Source organism: Antechinus flavipes, chromosome 2, assembly GCF_016432865.1.
Source record: "Antechinus flavipes isolate AdamAnt ecotype Samford, QLD, Australia chromosome 2, AdamAnt_v2, whole genome shotgun sequence".
Lineage (NCBI taxonomy): Eukaryota > Metazoa > Chordata > Mammalia > Dasyuromorphia > Dasyuridae > Antechinus > Antechinus flavipes.
Genome location: NC_067399.1, coordinates 493,958,478 through 493,985,586, shown reverse-complemented (window position 1 = coordinate 493,985,586; position 27,109 = coordinate 493,958,478). Strand labels below are relative to the sequence as shown.

At 39.8% G+C, this 27,109-nt stretch overlaps 2 protein-coding genes and 1 long non-coding RNA gene across 6 annotated transcripts in view; 1 reads left to right on the top strand and 2 right to left on the bottom strand.

Annotated features, from left to right (window-relative positions):
• The window catches only part of SLC12A3 (solute carrier family 12 member 3), a 48,448-nt gene extending 37,619 nt beyond the window's left edge, over window positions 1-10,829 (bottom strand). Inside the window, exons 1-5 of the mRNA XM_051979891.1 lie at window positions 10,323-10,829; window positions 9,217-9,360; window positions 2,416-2,491; window positions 1,805-1,900; window positions 225-364 (exon numbers count right to left, since the gene is read on the bottom strand). Of these exons, the coding sequence (XP_051835851.1) occupies window positions 225-364; window positions 1,805-1,900; window positions 2,416-2,491; window positions 9,217-9,360; window positions 10,323-10,613 (747 nt within the window). The 5' untranslated portion in view covers window positions 10,614-10,829. The remainder of the gene's footprint in view (window positions 1-224; window positions 365-1,804; window positions 1,901-2,415; window positions 2,492-9,216; window positions 9,361-10,322) is intronic.
• Window positions 10,830-11,044: 215 nt separating this feature from the next.
• On the top strand, window positions 11,045-16,098 carry LOC127547066 (uncharacterized). The gene is made up of 3 exons (XR_007950060.1): window positions 11,045-11,183; window positions 12,536-12,602; window positions 15,947-16,098. It is a non-coding gene; the product is annotated as an uncharacterized LOC127547066 (long non-coding RNA).
• Window positions 16,099-16,460: 362 nt separating this feature from the next.
• The window catches only part of NUP93 (nucleoporin 93), a 134,590-nt gene continuing 123,941 nt past the window's right edge, over window positions 16,461-27,109 (bottom strand). For 3 of the 4 annotated variants that reach the window (XM_051979886.1, XM_051979889.1, XM_051979890.1), the window contains one exon: window positions 25,018-25,237. In XM_051979886.1, coding sequence (XP_051835846.1) covers window positions 25,127-25,237 — 111 coding nt within the window. In that variant the 3' untranslated portion in view covers window positions 25,018-25,126. Of the gene's footprint in view, window positions 16,800-25,017; window positions 25,238-27,109 lie in introns of those variants that run through there. The other variant, XM_051979887.1, reaches the window with a different exon arrangement.

Below are 27,109 nucleotides of genomic sequence, written 5' to 3'. Positions count from 1 at the left end.
CTGAATTTGCCCTTAGGGCAAAACACTCCCCAAAGTAGTGGAATTGGGGACTCTAATCAGTTTTCTTTAGATGAAATTTCCCTTTTCATTTATCAGTAATTATGTCATCTTAGTAGTTATTACAAAAATGATTAGCTTGACCCCAGGGTAACCCAAATATGGAAGAGGCTCCCACTCTCCTTTCTATTCCATGTCCCTAGCTGTCCCCAGAAGCCATGGCTTACCTGGATCAGATCTCTTACAGTCTCAGCAAAGCCCACAGTGTGCATGGCCACAGCAACGGCATTGGCAAAGGCAAAGATGAGGCCGATGGAGCCACCCAGTTCTGGGCCCAGACTCCTTGAGATGAGGAAGTAGGTGCCACCTAACAGAGACCCAATTCCCCCCACTCCAGATGAGACACCAAAAGGCTTGAGGACGGTGAGAATAGGAGCATGAGGGCATAAAAAAAAAGAAAATGCCTATAACACAAGACGGTGTGGGGCAGCTGGATGGCACAGTGGATAGAGCATCAGCCCTGAAGTCAGGAGGACCTCAGTTCAAATCCCACCTCAGACACTTAACAACTCCTAGCTATGTGACCCTGGGCAAGTCACTTAACCCCAATTGTCTCAGCGTAAAAAAAAAAAAAGGAATACAAGACTGTGCTCAAAGCCCTTTACTCAGAGCTAACAGTACCTCAGAGAATGTTTAATTCATCCCTCTCAGTTCATATATAAAGGAAACTATAACATAGAAAGGGAAAGTGATTTGGCTAAAGTAGCACAGAGTCAGTTCCAGTCCATAGGGTTCTGGACTCCCAGATGAGTCCTTTTCATTGTATCTCACTTAGATTTGTTTGGACAATCTAAATAGCTATGTGTTCCCATAGGTCAATCAATTAACCTCTTTGAACTTCAACTTTTTCATCGATGAAATAAAAATGGTAATATTTTTCTTGTCTACCTCATAAGTAAGTTGTGAGGAAACTGGTACAAAGCATATATTTAAGTGACACATAAATGTGCCTTCCCCCTAAAAATTATCTTGTATTTATATTATATATATTTATGAAGGTTCATATTGTCTCCTCTAAAGGAATGAAAGCCCTGGAGGGCAAGGATTTTGCCTCCCCAGTGCTTAATACATAGAAGATGCTTAATAAATTTGTGTTGATTGGGTGGCTATTTCAACTAATGGAATGTAAGCTCTTTGAGAGCAAGAACAAAGAGCCTTTTTTCTTTGTATTCTCAGGATGTAATACTGCACTAGCACATAGCAAATGTTTAACACATTTTTATTCATTGACTGATTGAAAAAAAAGGTGTAGATAAGAAGTGAAAGACCTGGGTTCTTGGCCCTGTACTACCATTTGCATTAGTTCTGGGAATGTATGACATTAGTTACATTTGAAAGCAGCAGACTGACTTTCCCTTGTCTCTCTGGCTCATACTATTACTTAAGTTATCTCCATTGGCCAAACATATTACCTAGTTTTAGGATAAGGAAGCATAAGCACATGATGGCCATGGAGGAAATTCATCGGGCATGGAGGAAATTCATCGGGCATTCCACATTACATATGGACAGATAATCCATGAGGATAACTGAGAGCTGATAAGGAATTAGAATTTGGGAATCAGAGAAATCCAAGCATTTCCCATGAAATTTCCCTTAATATTATGGCTTCTTCCCCTCTTGATGATGGAGAGAAGCTTGGGGATGCCAGAAAGTAACAAGAGATTTCAAATCTGGAAGAGCCCTCCAGGGAACCAACAATATTTGGAGAACTGGGGGAGGAGGGAGAAAAGAAGTGGCAGCAAACCTGACTTGACTTTGCCATTGGTGGAGATGGCGGAGATGGAGAGGCCAGTGATGGTGGTCACTGTCACTGAGAGGAGGATGATGACCCATGTCAAGACTGTGGAGAGAGTATAGGGGAGTGAGGGGGAAGTCTAAGTACCCCTTTCATGCCAGGGATAGAATGCATACTAATCCTTCATACTTGTAAAGGACTGAATAACCACAGAATTCTTTGAAGCCCATTCCTTGTCTGACCATCTGTATCGCCCCCATGAACTAGGCCAGTAGAGCTTATCATCCCCAGCTGGCAGAGGCAGAAAATGAGGGCCAGGGAAGTAAAGCAACTTGCCAAATTCACAAAGGAAGAGGACAGAGGTAAGTGATCCTCTCCGAAGTCACCATCCTGTTTTTTTAAAGACTTCTGACCATTCCCAATCACAGATATCGCCCCCAGCTCTGGGGACCTCCCTAAGTCCCATTGGTGATTGCTTCCTTCTGCATCTTGGATGCTCCATGACCCTTCTTTCTTCTTACAAGAGGAAAGGCCAAAATATTGGGACAAATGAAGGATTCTGCCCTTGTTCTGGCAGCCCCAGTCTCTAGCCTTCCACAGCCTGGGGAAGCCCCTCTTACCAATGCCAGCTTGTGCTGTGATCCAGGGCAGACGCAGGTACAAGATCACTCCCCATATGTTGAGCATGCATCGGATCTAAGAAGAGAGGGCAGAGTCACCATCTGTAAGGAGGCCAGAAGACCCCAAGAGGACTGTGGATTTTTAGTCAGGACTTGGGGCACAGGGGAATAAATAGGCTTTCACCTCAATTCATCAACAGGTCTCAAGAACCTACTGTGTGCGATTGTGTGCAGGACACTATGGGAGGCTCTGATAGGCTTACAATATTAAGCAAAGACAGCAGCAGCCTCATGAATAAGAGTCTAGTAAGTGGGACACAAACAAAGATATATCATACGTGAATTGAAGAAGTGAAAGCAAAGTACTAAGTGAAATTTGAGGGAAAGACTTACTTGGGGACATCCAGTAAAGTTCCACAGAGGAAGTAGCTTTTGAGCTGGACTTTACAGGATTCAACATGTACAGGGTGAGTTGGGATTCTGGCCACAGGGAACAGAATAAGCAAAAGTTTAGAGTCAGGAGATTTCAGGGCAAGTTTGGGGGACAGAAAGTAAACCACTTTAAAGAGTATAGAAGACAGTATCAAGCTGGAAGAATGACTCCTTCATGTGGAAGGCTTTGAAAAGTAGAAGCCAGGAAAAAGAATTTTGTTTGCTAGCTAATGGGAAGCAAACTTTTCCCCTCAGAGGAGTGATACCCCCAGATACTATAGATAAGAACAAAAAACCCACTTTAGTCTGACAATGGCATGAAGGATGGATTGGAAGGGAGAGAAGATGGAGATAGGAAAACCTTGTCTGTTGGAATAGTCCAGGGAATGGTAATGCGGGCTTATTATACCAGGAGAATAGCAGTGGGAACAGAGGAGGGAATAGATGGAAGAGATATTGCCAAATTAGACAATTTCTTAAGGGAAAGGAAAGAGCAACAGACTGATCCCAGACAGTATGCATTGTTGCCTGGCCAGTCTGGTCTAGACATGGGAATAAGGTGAGTGGGCACCAGAATGTCCAGGACTGGCATTAATTACACAAGGTCCAATACAAAAAGTCTGAGGAGAAACAGTCTTTTTTTTGTTTTGGGCTTGTTCACCCTTCCTACCATATCTTATAATAGAGCTTGAATAGCCCCAGTGAAATTAAATCCAGTTTATTTTTTTGCCCAGAGAGAACTAGGAGAGTAGGAGAGCAGATTGTTGGGCTTCCTGGAATGAAAAGGTGTGTGTGTGTGTGTGTGTGTGTGTGTGTGTGTGTGTGTGTGTGACAGAGACGGACAAAGAGACAAAGAGATAGAGATAAAGAGAGACAGAAAGAGAGAGAGGAGAGAAAGATGGGGCTGGAGAAGTACATATTACATCTTCCCAAATAAAGGCAAGAAGAAAAAGAACCCAGGATGAGGCTTCCAGTTCCAGGAGTAGTATAAGAAGGGGTGAGATAAAAGGGGAGAGGATTATAGAATTAATTATAAAAGCCAGATAAGCTGGTGCTTTTAGTTGTTGGCAAGGTCATGCTCTTTGTGGGCACCTTACAAAGGTGATGCCAACAAAGGTCCGTAGAGTCAAAGTTTTGTTTTTTTCCAAAGCTTTGTGTGGCACTGAGAGCTACACTATGGGAAAGCTGAGTGCACAGAATTGATTCGTTTGAATTGGAAAAGACTTAAGAATTCCTTGGACAGCAAAGAGATCAAATCAATTAATATTTAAAGAAATTAATTCAAGCTGTTTACTCAAAGGTCAAATATTGAAGCTGAAGTTTAAATGCTTTGACCATATAATGAGAACACAGGATTCATTGGAAAAGACCCTGATGGTGGGAAAGATTGAAGGAAAAAGGAAAAGGGAATGGCAGAGGATGAGATGGATAAAGTCCTGAAAACAATGAATATGAACTTGGACAGATATTGGGTGATAGTGGAAGATGGGAGGGCCTGGAGTGCTATTATCCATGGGATCATGAAGAATCAGACATGACTGGACGGCTGAACAAAAATCTGCTTGGGGGGAATATCATAAATAATCTTTAAGAAGGAAAGTAATAAATATTTATGAACCACAATACTACTGTGCCGAGTGCTTTTCAAATATCTCTTTTGATGGTCACAACAATCCAGGAGTTAGATGACATTATTATTCCCATCTTAGAGTTAAGGAAGCTGACGCAAATAGAAATGATTTGCCAGGATCACACAGTTAGTAAATGCCTTAGGTAGAATTTGAACTCAGGCTTTCCTAATTCACGCTTAGTACTTGATCCCCTGTACTGTCCAGTTTCCCATTAAATCCTTCTTGTCTATTACATATGGCTAAGCAATCATATCAAATATAGTTTTAAGAGAATGTACTTAGAAAAGAAATCTGTTGCCCTCTAAAATCTCATAAAAGATCTCATAGAAGTGACTTTGGGATTGTCTTTTTTTTTTTTTTTTTTTTGATTATCCATTTCAATCCTACTTTTCATTCTAGTAGAGCACTGAAGAGGATGCTGGTTAGCAGTGTGTGAATTGGAAATCATGTTTGGATGGCTACCTGGGCTACTGGTTGGGAGATTTGGGTTCACGTTCTTATCCATCCCTTCCTTTCTCTGTGATCTTAATCTTAATCATAGAATTTATGGACTAGAAGCAATTTTTTTTTTTTTTTTTTGCAAAAGTAGTGATTTTTTCCACCTGATCTCTATCCAAAAGGAATCCCTACAATAACATTCCAGATGATTGTTTATGCAGCCACTCCCCAAGGAGGTTGAGCCGTGACCTCTGCCTTGCTCTGTTAGGACATTTTTCTTGTTATCAACCATTGCTCTTGGCTCTGCTCTTTAGAACCAAACAGAATAAGTCAAATTCCTTTCTTACTAGACAGTTTTTCAGTTATTAGAAGATAATTCTCATGTCCCTCATGAGTCACTACTTCTCTCACTTAAATACTCCCAATTCCTACGACCAATCTTTTCATGACATGGACTCAAAATCCTTCCTCATGCTGGTTGCCCCACTCTGGATACTACCCAGTTTGCCGGTGTCTTTCCTATACCCTGATCTCCACAACTGAATACAATACCCCATAGGGTGTGACTAGGGCAAAGAAGAGAGGGACTATTTTATAGGAGGCCTTGAAGTCAGAGGACCCTTTGCCTTTGAGTCACTAATCTATAAAATGAGATTGGTTCCGAGGGAGGCAGAAATCCTTTGTGATTCTAGAACTATGATACTATAATCTCCTTACTCCTGGAAGCATTATGGCTGTCTTAGTGTGGCCCAAGATGGCATTAAATTTCTGGCTAGCCTATCCCATTATTTCTCCAGGCCTTAGTTTGCTTCTCCATAAAATGGATACAATGATCTCTGAGGTTCTTGTCCCAATTCTAAGGTCCCTGAAGTCTTAAAGGCTCTCAGACCTCCCCTTTGCCTCCCGGCTTCCTGGGTTTCCTTCAAAATTCAGCTCCAATATAGCCCTCCATAGAGTGCCTTTCCTGGTCTTCTCCCATTAATAGACTTTCCCTCTACCAATATTTTTTATAGGCCTTGGACATAAGTTTTTGTTTGTTTTGTTTTTTTCATATTGTCTCCTCTATTAGACAATGAACTCTTTAAGGGTACAGAGCATGATTCTGCCTTTCTTTGTATCCCCAGTTTTAGTACAATTCCTGGCACGTGGTAAAGCAGGAGCTTAATAATAGTTCGTTAAATGATCTATTGACTACGCTGATCAGGACACAGATTCTTTGAGACAAGGCTGCCATCTGGTGGTTTTATCAGTAACTACAGTTTTTGAATTTCCTGCACTGGCTTCTTATTTCTATTTTATCATAGATTATTATATTATAAATTATTGTTTTTATTTTATTTCTATGTAGCTCCTTTTATTATTTTATGGGGGATGTTTCAATGTATACTATGTTAAAAGTAAACAATATATTTGTGTAATATTAACATCAAATATTATGTCCAAAGATCATTCAACAATCAATGTTTATTTGTATAATGTCTATATCATTTTATGGCTGTATGTCATTCATTTAATATCCCCCTTTGATATGAATGAGCTGCTAACAATTGTACTATGATATCTCATTTATATGGTAAATATCCCAATCTGAAGAATTGAAGAAACTCCTCTGATATATATCCCAGCTTTAAGCACAATTCCTTATACCTACTGGGTGCTTAATAAATACTTGCTGATTTCAATTGGGATGAGATTAGAAGTGATAAACCTTGTCTCTGAATTCCTAGTTCAGCCTTTATCCTGAGGCAAACATCTCTAGGTTAAGACCAAGTCTTAAATAGGACCTAGGCATATGATCAGCTGCTGAATGAAAACTTTTCTTTCTTTTTTTTTTTTTCCGGACATAATATTTTTGTTTAAATAAAGTCTTTGATTTTTCAAAACATATGCATGGATAATTCTTCAACATTTACTCTTGCAAAATTTTGTGTTCCAATTTTTCCCCCTTTTCCTCTATCCCCTTCCCTAGAAGGCAAGTAATCTAATATATGTTAAACATGATAGAAATATAGTTAAATCCAATATATGTATACATATTTATATAATTATCTCGCTACACAAGAAAAATCAAATCAAATTGGGAAAAAGAATGAGAAAGAAGATAAAATGCAAGCAAACAACAACAAAAAGAGTGAGAATGTTATATTATGGTCCACACTCAGTTCCCACAGTTCTTTCTCTGGATATAGATGACTCTCTTCATCACAAGATCATTAGAACTGGTGTGAATCACCTCATTGTTGTAGAGAGCCACATGAAAACTTTTCAATGAAGGTAATGGTAATGATAATAACTTCTCTATAGCCCTACACATTCTTTTAGAAGCATGTCATTATAGGATAGTATACAAGGTTAAAAAAGAGATGATCTACTGATTTTTCGTGAGCAGCATGATAAATAGGGAAATGTGTTTAGGAGAACTGCACATGTTTAACTTATATTGGATTGCTTGCTGTCTTGGGGAAGGGGGGAAAAAGAGAGAGGGAGAAAAAAAATTTTTTTTTTTGCAAAAGTGAATGTTGAAAACTATCTTTGTATGTAATTGGAAAAACAAAATACTATTTAAAAAAAAAAAAGAAGAGCTGATCTAATCCAACTCATTCATCTCAGAGGTGAAGAAACAAGTCTAAAAAGAAAGTATTTTGCTCAAAATGGAAGATGCAGGAAGAAGCTGCAAAGTCAGGATTTGAAGCCAGGTTTTTTGGCTCTAAATCTGTCATTCTGTCAGTCAACAAGCATTTATTATGTGTTTACCACGTGTCAGGCTCTGTACCAAGTAATGAGGATACACAAAAGTAAAAACAATGGCTGCCTTCAAAGAGCTCCCTCTTTAATGGGGGAGATAATATGTAAACAACTAAAGAAATACAAGATAGCAATAGTTTGCATGGGAAGTAAGAGTAGATTTTGTAGTTGAGGAAATAGACTCAGTTAGGAACCAAGTTTGTGCCTCTCTATACTGTGAGATTCTAGAATATTAGAATATAGAATAATGAATGTCACAGCAAAAGTCTCATCTAGTCTCATCCTTTCACACTCCAAGGCAGAGGTTGGAGGGCAAAAACTTTGGGATGTGTTCTCCTGAGGATTCTTTCCCAGGATGAGCAAGCAGGCCAGGAGGTCCTATGGAGTACCTTCTCACTCCCAGTTCTATTTCTGCCAATTTTCTTTCAATACTTGGAAAAATCTAGGATCACACGGTCTGTTCACTTCCCCTTCTGGCCTGTCTCCTTTCTGCCTTGGTGAGTGACCTCTATGACCTCCTGGTGGCCAGTTTTGTGGTAATGAGCTTCCCTAATCTTAGCTAGGCCTCTGATGACGCATTTAATCTGCCCCATTGGGTGCAGGGGAGAGAGCACCGGACCTGGAGTCAGGAAGACCTGAATTTGGCCTCAGACACTTACTAGCTGTGTGACCCTGGGCAAGTGAGTGAGTGACTCTGTTTGCCTCAGTTTCCTCATCTGTAAAATGACCTGGAGAAGGAAATGGCAAACCACTCCAGTGTCTTTGCTAAGAAAACTCCAAAATGGGGTCATGAAGAGTCAGGTGTGACTGAAAAATGACTGAACAAGTGTTCTGTTAACCCCGGGCCTTTGAGAAGTCAAGGGCCCTCCTTGGCCCAGGGAAGCATCAGAGATTCTAAATCCATGACCTTACCCGCCATCCAAGAACCACAAAATGCCAGAGCTGGGAGGAACCTAGAACAGAGGATTTCAGGACTAAAAGATGCTTAGAGGTGACCCAGTTCAACCTCTACCTCTGTGAGTGAGGAAACCATGGACCCAAAAAGGGAAGTGACTGGATCTCACAGAGTCTGGGGCAGAGGTTATATTTCCTCTCTGAGAATTTAAGCTCCTGTTTTGTATTATTGTTGTTGCTATTGTTTTGGTTTATCCCATGGGCCTCTTGGGCAGTCTGGGGAAGTCTATGAACCCCTTCTTAAATGCATAAATAAAATAAAGGAAATCTAAAACTCAACAGTTATATTGATATAGAGTTATCAAAGTATTAAAAAAAACTGTTCACAGAGCCCAAGAAGAACCCTGATGTATGTCCCTTGTGCCAAGAACCATGCCTTGCACATAATGTAGCCTTAATGAATATTGGCTGAATTGAATTGAGATGAGACTAGAGGATGGGTCTTTGAGTCTGGCTCAGGGTTCTTGCCACTGAACCACACTGTCTTCCTAGGTGGGGAGGATAAAGTGTTCCTAAAATATGGCAGCAGGACACATGCTTGTAATCAGTAGAGCCTAAAGAGCCCTTGAGATCTGAGTCCCTGGTGAATTTGTGCACTTACCATCACCCCCTTGACCCATCCGAATCGCACTGGCTCCCCTGGGGGCTTCTCCCCGGCCGCGCTGCTGCCATCCTCTACCAGCCCGTCGGACATCTCGTGGCTGGACCGGCTCTCAAAGGCCAGGGAGTGGAGGTGGCTGCCTTCCTGCTGGGAATGCCGGTGGCTCAGTGTCGCCCTCCGGGGAGGAGAGGGGTGAGGAGGAGGAGGAGGGGGATGGAGAGCGTGCTTCTGGGAACCCCCCCTCCCGGGATGGGGAGTTTGGTAGGTCCAGGAAAGAGCTAGTGGGCCAAAGGAGGAAAGGATCAGAAGAGAAGATGGGACTGCACCGTGGGGCTGCCGTGGGGCGGAAAGCTTTACAGATGAGCTGCCGAATTAGGTATCCTCGGGGCTGTTCTGAAAGCGGTCCAGGGGACCTTGAGAACCGGGTATGGGGAGCCCCGCCTAGGGTTAGTATAGTTCTCATCATGAGGCCTAAGGTATAGACCCCTGACAGGGGCTAATGACGCGCACTTCCTGGATGTTGTCTTCACACCAGCCCCGTGAGGCAGATGGCGCGTTGGCCTTTTGTAACTGGGGAAAGTAAGGCCAGGGCCGAGGAGCCTGAGGCTGCACGCGGGCCGCAGCCGCCTCTCCCCCGCGCTCCCTGGGACTGCACTCCCTGCCTCCGGGTTTGCGCTGGCTCGGAAGCGAGAGGGTGATTTTCTGCTCACTGCCCCTCATCTAACGCAGCGGCGCTCTGCCCTTTCGGGGGGAGGGGGAGGTTCAGTTTGCCTTCGCACCGACAGTGGTCTGCAGGAGGAGGCCTTTTTCCCTCTCCCGCCCAAGTAATTTGTAGAGTGGAAACAGTTCAAGAAGCACTAGTACAGAAGGCTGGAAGAAAGGCCTGCTCCCTGCCCACCTGAGGGAGAAGGGGAGGCACACAAGTCACGCGGGCACGGGCACGGGGTGAGAGCCTCGGCTTCCGCCGCTGCCTCTTGGGCGCTCGCTCCTGCTTGTGGCGACACGTGGGCAGCGGGCGCCTCGAAGGCAGAGGAGGAAAAGGCCCTTCCCGCCCTGCCACTGAAAGAGGGGAGGGGAGGCCGGGGCAGAAAAGCCTCGGCTCTTACCTTGAGGAACGAGTGGAGGTCGGCCAGGGTGGGCCTGGCCTTCTTGGCTTCGCCAGGCATGGCGCTGTTGGCATAGTGCTCATAGGCAGGCACCACATCGATGGTGTTGTAGCCAAAAGTCCGCATGTAGAAGGTGCTGCTGTGAGTGGTGTCGTAGGCGGCGGGGGGTGGGTCAGGCTGCCCGTAGTGGGGTCGCCCCCCATCCTCCCCCCCCAACAGGGTGCTGATGGTGAACCGGCCGCTGCACAGGGCAGGATCCCCGGAGACCTCGGGAGCTGGCAGCTCAGCCATGGCAAGCCTCCCTCTGGGTTCTGGGATGCCAAGATGTGGAGGAGGGGAGAAGTAGGCCGCGTGTTGGGGTGTGTGTGCGGTGGGGGGAAGTTGGAGAGGCTGAAGATGTTGGGGGCAGCTTTATATGCTGAGGAACCAGACTGGACCAGCCGGCCCCAACCACCCAGAGCTGGTGAATGGTCCCCCAGGGGTGGGAGGAGGAGAGAAAAAATAATGTGCCCCTTTCCACCTGATTGGCTCAGAGATAAGAGAGGCTGGAACTGTGACCTGAGGACAGAATTATAGCTCCTTCTACCTCCCTCCTCCCCACACCTGCCTCTCTATTGGATCCTGGAGAAAAGCTCTCAGCTTATCCCCGAGGGTTCTCCTCTTGGACTTGGCCACCCCTCGTAGGGACTCTGGGCATGTCTTTTGGAAGCTAGAGGTTACAGTCCCAAGCAAGGAGAACAGCTTCCTGATAACCTCTCTCAGCTACCCACACTTGCAGCTCCCGATGCCCTTCCCCAGGAGGGAGGGCGAAAACAAGACTGTAAGGACTCCTCAGAGATTAGAGGCTCCCTTCCCTCAGAAGTAGGTGTATTGATCTTGTCCTGGAGCCTGGCATCAGCCCAACTGACCTGCTGATGTTCTGGGGAGAGTGTTTCAGCTTTGTGGGGAGGGGTGGTGCTGCAGAGTTGAAGAAAAGTCTTTATCCATTTGCTCATTCAATTTTTATTTTTGTTTTTAATTTCTTGCAGCTTCAGCAACCCTTCCCTCCTCTCTTTTTCTTGACTATAGCTTCAGTCTTATTCCTTCTACTTCTTTCCTCTGGCAAGATTTCTTAAACTTTTTCTGTTTGTGAATCCTTTTTTATGTATTCCTGGGTCAAGGTACATCTATGTAAAGTAGGCATACAAATCAAACATTTACTGATAAATCATAATCTCGTGACACCCACATTCAGTTACAATATCCCACAGGGAATTGCGACCCATAGTTTAGGAAGCTAGTTGCCTTTCCTGCCCTTCTTTTAGGTTCTCTTTTAAGTCTAAGTGGGTTTATTCCCGAGAACTACTGGGATCCATGAACTTTTCTTTAAAAAAAAAAAAGTATTTTGATAACTGTATTTCAATATGATTGATTTGTCTTCCTATGGATTTTCTTTTTTTACTTTTAAAGATACAGGCTTTAACAGACAAAGTGACACATCCACAAAATTAGGAACCCTCCTTTTATTCAGATAATTTTTGATCCAAGCAATCAAGGACTCCCCATAGAAAACTGAACTTCGCACAGTTAGGCTTGGGGCAGCCCAGAAACTAGATATCAATATCTTCTAAGGAAAATAGCTTTAGGGCTGGAGGGGCCTTGGAGTTGGACTCAACTCCCTCATTTTCCAGATGAGGAATTTGAAGCCCAGAGTGTCACACAGCTAGTAAGCATCCTGACTCCATGCCCAGAAAGACTTCTATCTCCTATATCACATGACCTCCCCAAAGGTAAACAGAAGAGATAATTAGAGAGATGAAGAGGCAGTGAGGATGAGTTTACAGATGGTGGACTCTATAAGTTAGAATTATGAGAGACCTGGGATGGATTTCCATATCTAATACTTATTAGCTACCTATAATGCTGAGAAAATCAGTTTCAAAGCCTTAGCTAAATGATAATACATATATTCTCCATATCATGGGGTCATTGTGAAAACAGCACTTTGTAAACCTTAAGGTGGTAGAAAAATATGAACTTTGATTATAAACCTGAGGGCCCTGAAAAATTAATAATTCAATATTAGAGCTGGACTTTGAATCAAATGTATGGTCTCTTCATAGACTCTATCATCATTGAGAAGGGTTGTGCTGTCATTATTTGCAGGTTTGGGATATGCCCAAATTTTCTTACAATGCAGCCTAAGCAAATTAACTCTTTCTTTCTATTTCCAGCCTGCCCTACCTCATGGTGATGACAGAGATAAGATCACAGATTGTTGAGCTTGAAGAGTCCACTGAGGTAATAGGCACTTTCATTCTATAAGTGAAGCAGAGCGATCAACCCACAAACCTTGATTGTTGTTATTCAGTTGTTTTAATCATGTCTGATTCTTTGTGAATCCAGTTTTTTTTTGTTTTTTGTTTTTTGGGGGGGGCAAAGACAGTGGAGTGGTTTGCATTTCCTTCTCCAGCTCATTTGATAGATGAGAAAACTGAGGCAAGCAGAGTTGTCATTTGCCCAGTCACCTAGCTACTAAGTGTCTGAAGTTAGATTTTTAACTCAGTCACACAGCTAAGTAAATGTCTGAATTAGTATTTTAACCTAGTTCCTCCTGATGTTATTAATGATAACACACAGCTTCTTAACATGAGAAAGTGAAATTTCCATTAAAGCAAAAAGGCAAAAAGAGGAAGAGCTAGGTTTAGTGGTAGAATGTCCCGTCCTGAAGTCAGAAACTCTATGAATTCAAATCTGACTTCAGATACATACTAGCCCTGTGATACTTAACCCTGTTTGCCTCAGTTTCTTCATCTGTAAAATGAGCTGGAAAAGGAAATGGTAAAATGCTCTAGTGTCTTTGCCAAGAAAACCCCAAATGGCATCATGAAGAGTTGGGTATAAATGAAATGACTGAATAACACCAATTGAAGAGCTGAAAGGCTAAGATGGAAAAGGCTATGGATATTGAGTTAAAGGTAGCCACCTTTCTTTCAGTGATAAATCCCACATTAGAAAATTCCTTTAAATCTGGTCTTAAACACTTAATACTTTCTAGCTGTGTCACCCTACCAAGTCACTTAACCCCAATTGCCTCAGGAAAAAAAAAAAAAAAGAAAAAGAAAAAGAAAATTCCCGTGTAGGGGCTATGTAGAGCTTTCAATAGTTTCATGAAAAAGAACATGCTTTCAGAGTCAAGTCAATAGACCCAAGCTTTGTTCTTTCACAAAGCCAGAAGCTTTATATATCACAGTTCATGTAGGCTTAGTTAATGAAAGATGGTTGTTAAAAACCTCAGGAAGGTTTCCCCTTCCCCATTTTCCCAGAGTAAGATAGGGCTCCTTTGGTCAGCAGGCCACCTGCTGGATGACCAGAAAGAAGGGGCTGGAATTTATCAATAACAGAACTCCTTTTTTTGGGTTCAGTCTTGTGATTTCATTGACAAAGGACACTCCTAATATAGAAATTTTTTCTATCAGTACAGATGAGTCACTCTTCTTTAATCTATAGTTTTAGCTGCCTCAGTCTCTAGCTCAGTGATCTACCCAAGATCATATGTGAGCTATCCGTGGATTATATACATGCAGAGGAGTCAGTTTTGGGTGAAATTAATTCTAATTTCACAATAGTAGGAAGTGGCTTGCCCAGAGTGATAATAGAAGAGTTTGGATGTGAACTTAACATTTTATAAAGCCTTCTTTTCACCACTTTGAGAAGACAGAACTAAGTGGCTAAAATCTGAAAATGATTCATGGTAAAAGTGAAACTAATCAGTTTTGAAAATGCAAACTTGTGCAGACAGGTACTTCATGCACTGTTAGTAGAATCATGGGTTGGGTCCAATCCTTAAGAAAATCAACTTGAAATTAATTCAAAAGAAAATGACTAAGATGGCCATCCACTTGGATTCAGAGATCTGAAAAGGCTTGTATCTGAGGAGGGATAGGGGATAGGGAATGAACCTGGCATTTTATAGGCACAGGAAATTCTCTACTGTAGAATGGTACCTTTTCTGAGAACTGTATAGAGCATGGAGAAGTTAAATAATTTGCTGAGGCTCACAAAGCCAGAATTTATCAAATATAAGAAGACCCAAGTCTTTCTGGCTTCAAGGCTGCCTCTATCTTCAAAGAGGTCACTGATAAAAACAAAATCCCCATAAAGATTGAAATGTTTATAAAAGTACTCTTTTTTTTGTAATAGCAACAAATTCGAAACAAATCAAAAAAAATTGTTCACTGATTGGAGAATGGCAAAACAAGTGGTTTCTGTGGTACCTGAATAAAACAGAATATTATTGTGCTAAAAAAAAAAAGATGAATAAAGTGAATAGAGATAATCATGGGAAGAGCTGATGCAAAGTCAAGTTATTGGGAAAACAATATATACTATAAAGACCTAAGCAAAACCAAAATAACTGAAAATTGTGATAGTATAATGATTAAGCTTGGTAATAAAGAAGGGAGACTGTATGAAACTCTACAAATATGATTAATTTTTCTGAACTATTTTGTTTGTTTTAAATGCTTTGTGATAAGGGATAGCTATCTAGGAGGCTAAGGAGGAATTAATACATTTGGGAATGTAAAACAAAAGAGAGGAATACAAATTTTAAAAAACCCACTAGGCAAATGAGGTTAGTTGAAAGAGAAAATAGTTAGCAAAGGGAAAGCTGAAGGCACATGAGAACGACTTTGACTAACTTGTTCCTTGCTTCATCTCTCCAGTTCAGGTTTGAAGCTATCCTTTAACCTGCTATTAGATAATTTGAGACTTTTTCTTACTTAGGAGAGAGGGTTACAATGATTGAAGTGACTGTGGTGGTTCCCAAACCTCCCTGGTTTGGTTTTTGTTTTTGTCTTAGCTACAGCTTTTAGAATGAGGTTATCTGAAGAGGTTTGATTCCCCTCAATGGGTCACAGGTCAATAAGCCCCTTTTAACAATGAAGGGCGTTCCCCACCATTCTTTGGTCCTGAGAAGGAAAAGTCCCCAAACTCCAAAAACTCCCATCTCGAAGCACTGTCTTGTAGAAGTAGCAATTTCCCCCACCAGCTAAGCAGAGAAGGGTGAGAAATACTAGTAGCAGGTGAGCTCTCAAGCATGCCTCTAGGGCTCTCAAAGTCATGAAGGGGCTCATGCCCCATTAAAGAGCAGCCCAATTTTTCCCACCCACTCAGCAATTTTCCATTCACTTCACTCCCCAATGACTTGTGTGGGGGAGGGAAGTTATTAATTTACTCCCATTGGTATCTTTCTGCAGATGTTATCTCTTGCTGCTCTGAAATTTCCATGTGACTGAGTAATTTTGTAAGCACCTCATATGAACTTCAATTTAAGCTTGAAGGAGGAAAAAAGTCCTCATTAAAAACACTGGAGAACAATGAGTTTCCTCAAGGCTTAGTTTGCCTTTTTCATGAAATCTCTTTTGACTTGGTCAGGCCCCCCTCCGATAGCTGCTAGTGTCTGCTTCCCTCCCTACTTTTCATCTCCATTTTGTATGTAAAAATGTGTTACCTCTACATTGTGAGCCCTTTGTGAACAGCTATTATTTCAGTTTAGACTTTGCAATCAATACCTAACAGATTGATTGGTACTTCCTTCTCTTTAAAAATTGGAATGAATTAACTCACCTTTTTGACTTCAGGCTCATCAAATATATCTCTCTGTGTGAAGTACCCCACAAAAGAGCTAATCTCACTTAAGGGGATGAAGTTGAAGGCTGGATTCCTAACAGACATTTGGGTAGAATTTGCTAATTATTCTGAACCACTTCCTCTGCCCCAACCCAGATCCACAGTAGGTGAGTGTTCTCACTATTTTTAGGAGCCATTGTAGGGTCATAACTGCTTATCTGATTTCTACCTTTGGTGGTGGTGGTGGTGGTGGTGGTGGGGGCAAATGACATCATCTTAGGTCAATTTAGGCAGGGGAGGCAAAATGATGTCAATTTAGTCAACATATCACTGGTGAGAAACCCATAAAAAATTAGAATTTATGGGTGGTGAGGTTGGGAGTCTCTAATCCCAAGATTATAGAGAATGATCTCTCTTCCAGAGGCCTCAGGAAATCCAGACTTGACTTTGCCACCCCAAATCATGGATCACTTGCAATTCTGTAGCTAGAATATCCAAGAAAGCACATACACACACATACACAACCCCCTGACTTCTGCAGATTTATTAAAAGACCAGGGAGAGGAGAAAGAGCAGCACTCAGAATGGAACACTCAATGGTAGCAACACTCAACAAATGGCAGACTCGTTGCAGCAATACAGAGGATGTCTGGGGCTGGATTCCATGCGTCTTCTCAGCCTTCTGAAGGAGAGTGGTATGATGCAACCCTGGTGTGGTGAAATAGCCGGGTAATAGGATGAGCTGCTTGTCGGCCTGATTCACAACACCAGCTGCAGCAACGTACCAGAATCTGTGGGGGCTGAGGCTCTGGGGCTCCTGCCCCTTCCCGGCGCGGTGGTGTGGTCAGCAGCAAGGCAAATCATCTTTAAAGACAGACAAGTAGAAAAGCCCATATCCTTTTCATGCCCTCCTATAACCTGAGGTTCCCTTTTATTTGTGTCACTAGTCTAACTCTTTGACTCTGGGTTTGGGCTAAATGGCTGATACCTTTCCACAGAGGAAACTGTTGACTTTCCCAGGGGTAGGTGTGCATTGTCTTCTCTAGGACCCAAGCTTAGGTGGAGAAATTTTCAGTTAAGGACAGCCCTGACCAAAAAGAATTTAGGTAGCAGTGGAAAGAAGTATCCTTAGTAATAGTTTTAAACATGGTCAGTAATCAGCTTATCACCATGCCAGCTAGTTTCCCTCATTTGCTCTATTTCAATTGCCAATGAGTTAAACTAATCTCCCTATCCTTTATAGCTCTTCTTTCTTTCTATCTATCTATCCATCCATCTATTTATCTCTTTTCTTTTCTTTTTTTTTTTCTGAAGCAATTGGGATTAAGAGACTTGCCCAGGCTCACACAGCTAGGAAGTGGTAAGTGTCTGAGGCCAAATTTGAACTTAGGTTCTATTGACTTCAGGGCTGGTGCTCTATCTACTGCACCTAACTGCCTCTAATTCTTTTTATTTTTAAACATGTCCTGGGACTTTACTATATCCCTCCCCCTCAAAAAACCAATTTGGGGAAGTGCAGTCATTCTGTTAGACCTATGAATTTCAGTGGGATATCTTCTTTTTTCCCTCTCAAACAAAAAAATCAGCACATGCTTATTTACTTTTTCTTGAGTAGTATGGCTGAAAAAATGACTGAAATTTTCTAGAGGCCAATTTTAATTTAACAGAACTATTCTAATACAATTCTCACCAATTTTAAAATCATAGATAAGAAAGGAAATATTTTAAATGCTTTCTATGGCCCTTCTCAGATTTGACATTTATTATTTCTCTCAAAAAGCTGGATCCCATTGGACATACAGTACAGATATGAACCAAATACTGGGCAACAAAGGTTTCAAACAGTGGAAGCTGATTAATGCCTAATGAATCTATTTATATACATGTTCATACTAATATTTGAGCAAAAGCTTTATTAAATTATTAAGTTTATTAACCTGCTAACACAAGAAACCCTCAGTAGTATATTTCTTATCAGAACGATTTTAATTGGACTCATTTTCCATTTCTCCAGGATGGCAATTACAGACTAGATGCCTATAGGGGACAGATGTCTCTGAGTTAGCATTGCAGCATTTGAGTGGCGGGGTCTGGGATATCAATTATTACTAGCCTAGTCTCTGCTTCTTCCTCTAACCAGAGCAGTATTACAATGCAGTGAGCAAATGAGAAAGCTGCGTAAAATGCAGTAGAAAGAGCACTCCTATATATTTGGAATCCAAAGGGCTTGGGTTTTTAATAATTGTGTGATTTCAGGCAAACCCCTTCATTCTCCTAGGCTTCCTCATCTTGGATCCCTCTGCCCTCTATCTCTGTGATCTATAAAAAAAGTAAGAAGTCCTCATTAGTGGAGACCCTTCTAAGAGACAGCTGGATAATCTCTTGTTGGAAATGTGGTAGAGTTTGGACTAAATGACTTCTCTCTAACTTTAAATTCTTATGGTTCCATGACAGGTTGTATAGCTGAAAGTACAAACTATCATTTCAGTGTAACCCAGTGGGAACAAATTAGGGGTCCACACCCAGCTTTGTCACTAACTTTTGTACAGTTAAGCCATTGGGCAAATTCTTCTGCTTCTCAGTGCTTATTTTCTTGTCAAATGGGGATGCCACCTGTCTTATAAACCCTCAAGAAAAAAAAAATGTTTTGAGGACATAGAAAAAATTAGGGAAAATTATATAAAAAAATTAGGAAGGCTTAAAAAATTTGGCAGTACTAATTACCTATGATACTAGAAAGTAATAAAAAAAAGACTGATTCATAGTCAATTTCTCTTAAATTGATTGTAACAAGATTAGGGACCTGAAGATGATTATATATCTTCATCACTGGGAAGAACTTAGATTATCAAATCCAACCTTCCTTTTTTTTATCAATAAGAACATCGACGAAGGAAAAGATTTTTCTTTTCTGGAGTGAGGAATAGAATGAAGAATCACATAATCTTAAAAGTGGAATGGTCCTTACAGATCATATAATCCAAACTCCTACCCCAAAAAGGAAAGTACCTTCTTTATCTCCAAAAAGTGAGTACCCAGCCTCTTCTTGGGGGACTTTACATGGCAAAGGACTGCCTTCTGGGACCCCAAAGTTAAGTAGTTGACCCTGTGTTTTTCATTGGCAGGTATGACCAACACCAGCTGGTAAAGTCCTGGATGACACTCACATCTTGTATTTAACAAGGCTAGAGTGAAGCTGAAAATGAGAGAAGTGATCATTTGTTCATTCTGAGATGGCAGCTTGGCTGAGCTACCTCTACTCTACTCATTCCCGTTTGGGACTTGGCTGACTGGAAAAGAGAAATGGAATTAACATGATCCCACAACAGCCTTTCCCAGCCACAAAAAGAGACAGCAGTCATAACATTATTAACATAGTAGCACATAGTTTGCATGCACCAAATGGCCATCCTCCCATGTAGGTACCACATAGGGAGAATGAATCAGTTCCTCTAGAGTGAAGTGGTCCACTTCTCTATGGAGGGGCCCACCTACCTTGTATTTATCACCACAACCAAACATTTCCCATCTCTTCCACAAGTCTCACAATATAGACATTACTTTGCTATGGATAGAAATATGACCACTAACAGACTGAGATGCTAAGAAGCAAGAACTTACTGAAAGACAGTGTTGTAAAGTATCTCAACTAGGGCAGCTAGGTGACACAGTAGATAAAAGACCTCTTCATAAGCTCAAATCTTGATATTTACTACCAGTATGAAAACTTAATTACTTAGTCTTTAGGGGCTTTAATTTCCTCCTATGTTGGGATCAGACTAAATGACCTTCAAGCTTTTTTAGCTTCACATCTAACTAAATGACTAAATGGAATCTTTTAAAAAGTACAATTGATACAGCTTCCTCTGTCTTCTCTTTTCTCAGTTACATAAAACCATTTTTCTAAAATTGGACAGGGATGTGTGGCCATTGAAAATACTTTGCCTTCTCTTCTCAACACCATACCACGACCAAAGGCAATCTTGATTTTCTCTAAGTATGAAACATCTAAATGTGAAACTGTGAAAAACTAAAATGTGAAACATCACAGCTAACAGGGTGCAGTTTGAAATGTGTTGGGTGAGACCTTTTCCTAATCCTTCTTGGGAGAAAAATGCATAGTGTCTTAAGTTCTACTAGAACTGAGCCAGTCATTTAAGTTTCAGGATCTTGCTTCAAAACACTGCTTTGCACAGTACATATATGTAGGGACTTTCCTTAATTACAAATTCAATATGAACTACCAGTATATGACACAAGAGAAAAAGTAACATCATTTTAGGCTGCTTTTTGAATTATAGCATGTCTAGAGTATGGAAGCTGATAACATCATATATTCTACCATGGTCAGAATAAGTCTATTACTGTGTTCAAGGTACCTGATTTTTAGGAGGTACTGACAAAGTAGGATAGATTGGGCTGGAAGGGACTTTAGAGATCATTTAATCTAACTTCCTTTACATGGATACCTAAATTGGTCCAGATGATTGAAATTAGATGATCTGAGATCCCTCTTTCAGTTAAGGGGTTAAAATTAGCACTAGTTTTGGATAGTCAACTGTGGGTCTAGAGATTTTTTTGGTAACACTAATAGGTCAGAAAGTGATTTTTCCTGATTTATTTTTCAGGTACTTTCTAGTTTAGAAACCTAAAATCTTGAAGCTACAAAGGGCCACAGATGATTCTACTTAACCTTTTCATTTTTGAAATGAAATCTGGGGTTCAATAAAGTGAAATGACTTGCTCAAATCATATAACTTGTTAGTAGCAGAGATGTCATCAGAATCCATATCTCTCTACTCCCAAGGTATTAACTTTTTCACTGAATTTTTCATTGGAACGGACAAGATTTTCAGAAAGGAAGCATCCTTAAAAAGGAACTGTTTTATGGAAAAGGTCATGCAGATTACAACTATACACAGCAATGTCTGCAATTACACCAGTGACACACATTAAAAATTAGGGAAAGAAGGACAGATGGAAATAAGGCAGGTTGTATAGAGCAAACGTTCATTTGTCTCTTTTCTCAAGAATTTGAAAAAGCACAAATCAAAAAGACCTTGAATGTCTCATTCTCCCTCTTCCCCTCCAATTTACAAATTTCACTTAATTTGAAATTCTTGATGTAGAAATCTTATTGCTGTTCATGATAGCCAAGGTCACTGCTGGGCACACAATATCATATAGCATAGCTCTTCTCTTAGGTATTCCAATGCCTAATTCCATTTAGTACCTCCTTTCCCTCTAAAGTAAATCTATCTTGCAATATAATTTTCATCATCTGTAATACCACAGAGGCTGAAAGAAATCACAGGAATCCACTTTAGCAAGAGTGCTTCCATTCATCTGGTGCCACATGGCAAAAGGCCTCTCAACAGTGTGACATGTGCCAGCAGAGACAGCTGGAATGGGACCAGCATACACCTTCCAAATGGCTCACAAATAACTTGGCCTTGCAAAGAGCTTTCCCAAATGAAGACACAGTCAGGCCAACCAACGTGAATTGCCTGTCACATTGTGTCCCTTCTCCTTGGGTCCTGCTCCTGTTCTCTAACTGGGGTAAGAGAACAGAAACTAGAACTGCCCTCCCCACCAGAGACTTGAAGGTTTCAGGAAGCCAAAGTTTAAAGGCAATAAAACTGAGACACAAAGCATATTTAATTGCTTTTAAGTCCAATGCCAGATTTCTATTAGAATCTTTTCTCACACACATACAAAAAAGGCTCATCACTAAAGCAAAATTTAATATCTCTACAATTTCCTTCCCCTATTAGGGGCAACCTTTCTCCTCTTAAAATGACCCAGGGGTGATGGCTATTTGATATTTTTGAAAGTATCAAATTCTTGTGTTGTTGCAACAGAAATAAGTAAAACCAAGACAAGTAAGTTTTCCCAAGTAATCACTGCACAGCCAGTACTGGGCAGAAGGATACTATATTGAAGAGGCCAAGAAGTAAGGGAAGGCTTCAAAAGCTTGGCTTTGAGACAAACTGGTTTACCTGTCTCTAGTTTAAGATAGGAAATATTTCTAATACAAGTGACCTTGGCATAGGACATTTGGCAATCTGTCAAATATACACAGGTTGACAAGTAAATATAGTGCTTCATTTTGTGTAGACATCTGGGACCACAGCCAATTCTCAATTACAAACAGTAGGAAGGGAACTGATGGCAGTATGAATGAATAAAACAAAGTACATTCCAAATCTCCATTTCAGAGTATAATCTTAACATCTTTTCTCTTCAGCAGTTTCACCTGTGCTTTAAATAGGTAAGAATAATAAAATAACTCAGTTCCACTTCTCCCCTAGGGAATGGTAAATAGTAAAATTGATAAAAAAAAAAGTGGCCCAGGGGGTAAAGCAAAGGGCCTTCATCATCTAGAATATGAGTAATTAGTGTAGCAGAACTGAAAGTTGGCTGCTTTGGAGCTTTGCAAATTAACTACATGCACTGATATTCAAATAAAAAGTGGAATACAGGAGGCAGGAACTCAGTGTGTATACCCAAAAGTACCCAAGTATCATTGTATGATCTCAGGGTTCCTTAGGAGGAAAATGCCCTGGTTAGTTCATGAGCTAAAAAAATCAAGTTCCATGAGTTGGATAATAAAATGTACATTTTCATTAGACATTATGCAAATTATCTAGTGCCTCCAATTTGTTGATCACAGAGTTTATCTAACCTCCAGAGCTTTCTTCATTATAAAATGGTCATACATTTAAAAACCCTCATTTATCAGTGTTTTGGTAAGAGTAGTTTTCTCTTTTCTATCTTGGCATTAAATGTGCCATCTCCCAGATGATATAAAATTATGTCTAAAAGAAAATCTTGCAGACATTTAATGAGGCAGAGACAGATTTGAATGCTTAATGGAAAAACACAATGATCACATATATAAAGCTGAAAAGTAATAAGCAGGCTATTGGTTAATTTGTACATAAAAACTATTAATCTGTCATTGAGAAATTCAGAATATGAGACAATTCTATTCAAATGAAAGCAGGGGTTCTTAAGCTGGAGTCTATGAACTTGTATTTTAAAAAATGACTTGACAACTCCATTTCAATATAACTAGTTTCCTTCATAATCCTATATATTTTATTCTGTGGATCTAAAAACATTTCTAAGAAAGAATCCATAGGCTTTGTCCCAGAGGCAGTGTGGCATAGTTAAAGTTCTGGACTTGGCAACAGGAAGAACTGGGTTCAAATCCCACATCTGACTCATACTATTCTTTTTTTTTTTTTTCTTTAAATAACTTTTTATTGACAGAACCCATGCCAGGGTAATTTTTTACAGCATACTATTCTCTATGGGCAATTTATTCTGAGTCTGCTTTTTTTTCTGTATAAAAGGGAAACAATACTTACCCATAGAACTGTTGGGAGACCCAAAAGAGATAATGTATATGAAATTCTTTATAAAATTTCAAGGCTAAATAAAGAATTATCCACTTAACATATGGGCAAGAGCACTGGACTTGGGAGTCAGAGGACTTGGATTCAACCCTTACTCTTCTGTTGACTTATATGAACCAGGGCAAATCATACCACTTCTGAGTCTCACTTTTCTGATCTGGAAATTAAAAGTTCAGATTCTAATATCATACTGTATAGGTTCTGTAGAGATCTAAAGTTCTGATTCTGTGATATAAACTAATGGCTATTTTGAGCACTGATCTGATGAATATTACCAGTGTATTCTAGAGCACTGTATATTTAATGAAGGATCACTAAATGAATGACACAAAGTAACTGAACATGAGTTTCCAGGAGGTCAAGCCCACTTCAAATATATTTTGTAAATCACTCCATATGAATAGACACATAATTCTTTTAGTGTGTCTTAAATTTGATAAAACTGAAGACTCAACTTGGAAAGAGTTTACAAGTTCTAATTCAAATTTCACTTTGAAGATGGGCAGCCAGGGCTGGTTTAAGAAAATCAAAGAAATATAATATTTGCCTTGAAATCTGATTCCTACCTCTGAACAATGATCTATAATCATTTTGATCCGCATCTTCTTTTAGTTTCTTTCTTTAAAAACAACAACAACAACAACAACAACAACAACAAAACAAAACTACAGACTGGATCTTAGCCAATCCTAAACTAATCAACTACCAGGTGTTTCCTCTTTGATTGCAGAAGAAGGCACATTTTCCCCTGGAGACATGGAAACTTCAGCGGCACTGCCTTATATTTTCATTTGGTAAATTATGATAATGCAGTCCATTCTCTATCAATGGGTTTTAATTCCTTTAAAAAATACTGTCAAGATGACTTATTTAGCAATTTCTTTAGTTACATAGACATGATTTTTAGAGGAGTGTTAAAGGTACTATATAACATATAGTTATATAAGTTCTATATAACACATCAATGCTTCATTTTGATAATGACCTCACAACAGGTCTTCAGTAGGTCTCACATCTCCAGGCTGTGTATATAGAAATACAAACACTAGATGGCTTATCCAAAGTATCCCTATTCTTCACTTTATCACTAAATCCTAAATCTTTCCACCTAGATCAAAGCATTCTTCCTCATCCCTTCATGATCAACTTGACACCTATAACTCCAAAGACCTGCTTTTCTCCTTTTCACCATCTACAGACACCTATGAGCAAACAGAGGCTCTCAAGCCTTTACTCAGCCATTTTAATTTCTCTGGGCCTGAGTTTCCTCATCTATAAAAGGTAGTGATCATACTTCCCTCCCTACTGCACTGAGCTATGGTGATACTGAGATGAGATAATGACAGAAAATAGTTTTGGAGTCTATATAACTTAAATGGAGTTTATATATAACTACATAAATGTAAGCTGTTATATTAGTAGTGATGATCAGTGTCATGTGTCCTAGTCTCTAAACATTCAATATCAATAATAGTGTTTTCCCAAATGCTGGTTGCTCATTTTGATGAAATTTTCATACTTTTAATTTCCCCAAATCAAATCTATTTTCTTTTCTCTCAGTGGTGTAGGCCTACTAACAATTTTTTTACAAGACACAAACAATAACTTAAAAAAATTTAAAAAGACAAAACAATGAAAATAAAAGGATGTTTAAAAGGAAATACAAATCAAAGAAATTTATTTGTGTTGAGAAAAATACAGAATAGAAAAAAAATAAAATAAATGGGGCCCATCTCTTTGATATACTAATAACAACATATGATTACTCTCTTAATTCATAAGGACCTCCATTTGCACCAGTCTTGCATTTGTGTCTCCTGATGTCCTATAGGGGATCATCCCAGCAAACGTAATCAATGCTCGTGCTTGACTTCGGAGTTGCTATGAGAAAGAGGGGAGGGAAAAAAACCCTCGGAGTTAGTTTTCACACATGGCATCAATGTGTAGAGAGTTACCACCATGTTCTGAACTGGCTGAGCATGTATATAGCATTTCTTATGTTCTTAGATTATGGCTATTAATTTTTGTGTTTGGTAAGTAAAATTTAACTAGTTAAATTAATTACCTTTCCTTAAAAAAAGGATTATTTAGCAATTAGGATTATCTACATTTGTCATAGATGGAGGCCCTATACTATCTATAAATTAATAAGCCATTCTCCTTAAAATACACCACTGCTTTGACACACCATAGAACAACTGTCTTGTAGTCAAATCTACTATAATTTTATTTACCTCTTTGTTAAACCGAGTGAACCGAGTTTCCTAAGTGGATGTAAGCCACCTGTAACAAATGAGCTGATTTCTTATATTGTTGTTTGTTTGTTTGTTTGTTTAACCATTCCATCCCAGAAAATCCCGTCTTGGCTCTTTTTTCCTTCCTATTCCTTTACCTATTCTTTTTTCTATCCTTCTGTTCCTCCTCTCTATAAAAGGACCAGTTTGGTATCCTCTTAGGCTAGTCAGGGCTGCTGCCTCCTTTTCCAGAATAAAGAGATGTTTATATGATATTCTTAGGAAATAAAACAGGGGAGATGTGATTGTTCTATAAGTTTAAATGGCAGTACATCCATTGGCAATTAAAAATAGTGTAATGCTTATTACTCTCTATAAAAAATTAAGTATGGAATATGGAACAAAGAAACTTGGGATGGTAACTTCTGTATAGAATTAACAAATAAATATGTTAAGTTTAGGGTTGTGGAATTGCAAATGACGCATATGAATGAATATCTGATGCCTACCCCAGAGTCCTATAGAAACAGAAAAGAAAAACATTAATTGGAATGAAAAGGTAGACACTAAAAATATCCACTCTGGAATTATGACAAGATAGAGAAAGAAAATTAAAAGCCTACAGATATAGAACATTTTCTACAATTAACTGATGAACACTGAAGAAGAAATACTTCTGTTTAAAACTGAAGTGGAGGGTAGTGGAGAGAATGGGGAGATGAGGTTAACTGAGTAAGCTGCCTCAACAGGGAAATTTTAGATGCCAGAAAAGTGCTCATTAATTGTTCTCTAAAACCTTATTAAAATATATATAGACTCTATTTCAAAAATATAATTAAGCTAGATTTGAAGTTGGAGCGAATGTGTTCCCAGCTGTTTTAATATAATACAAAATATATTTGACATTTGGCAAATGAACTACCTTTATCAGATGGTTCTTTCACTTTAAATTCAAACAGCTATTTTCTGGGTAAGTAGTGCCATCCTCAAAGCTCTCTTTCATGATAGTACAGAGGACAAGTTTAGGCACTTTTTAAAAAAAGGTGCCCTAGTACTACAGCCAATTTAACTGGTTTTCAAATGATGCAGTTAAGATGTGAAAAAAATGGTCTGGGTATATCTTGTAGCTACTAATATACATCCCTTCCTTTTTATTCTCTTAAGCTTATTCACCTAATAAAAGGGTTGGTTAAAAAGTTGGTTAAGAATGATGGAGGTCAAGTAGAAACAAAATTAGATTTGTATAAAGGTGAAGGCAAGATGGGTAACAAATATGAAGATATGATATAAAACATAAGAGACAGACCCTCACTTTTAGCTCCTGTTGTTTTTGACCTTGGCTTAAGGGAAGAGGGATTCAGATGGCCTCAGAAGATGCTTATCCATCATAACACCCTGAGTTATTATGAAACTTAAAAGAAAGGATTTTGGGGTAATGTCCTCAATGTTTTTCAGGAAGAAAATTCTTATTGCTCATTAATTACATGTTTTGCAATTGAAATTCTAACATTATATAGAA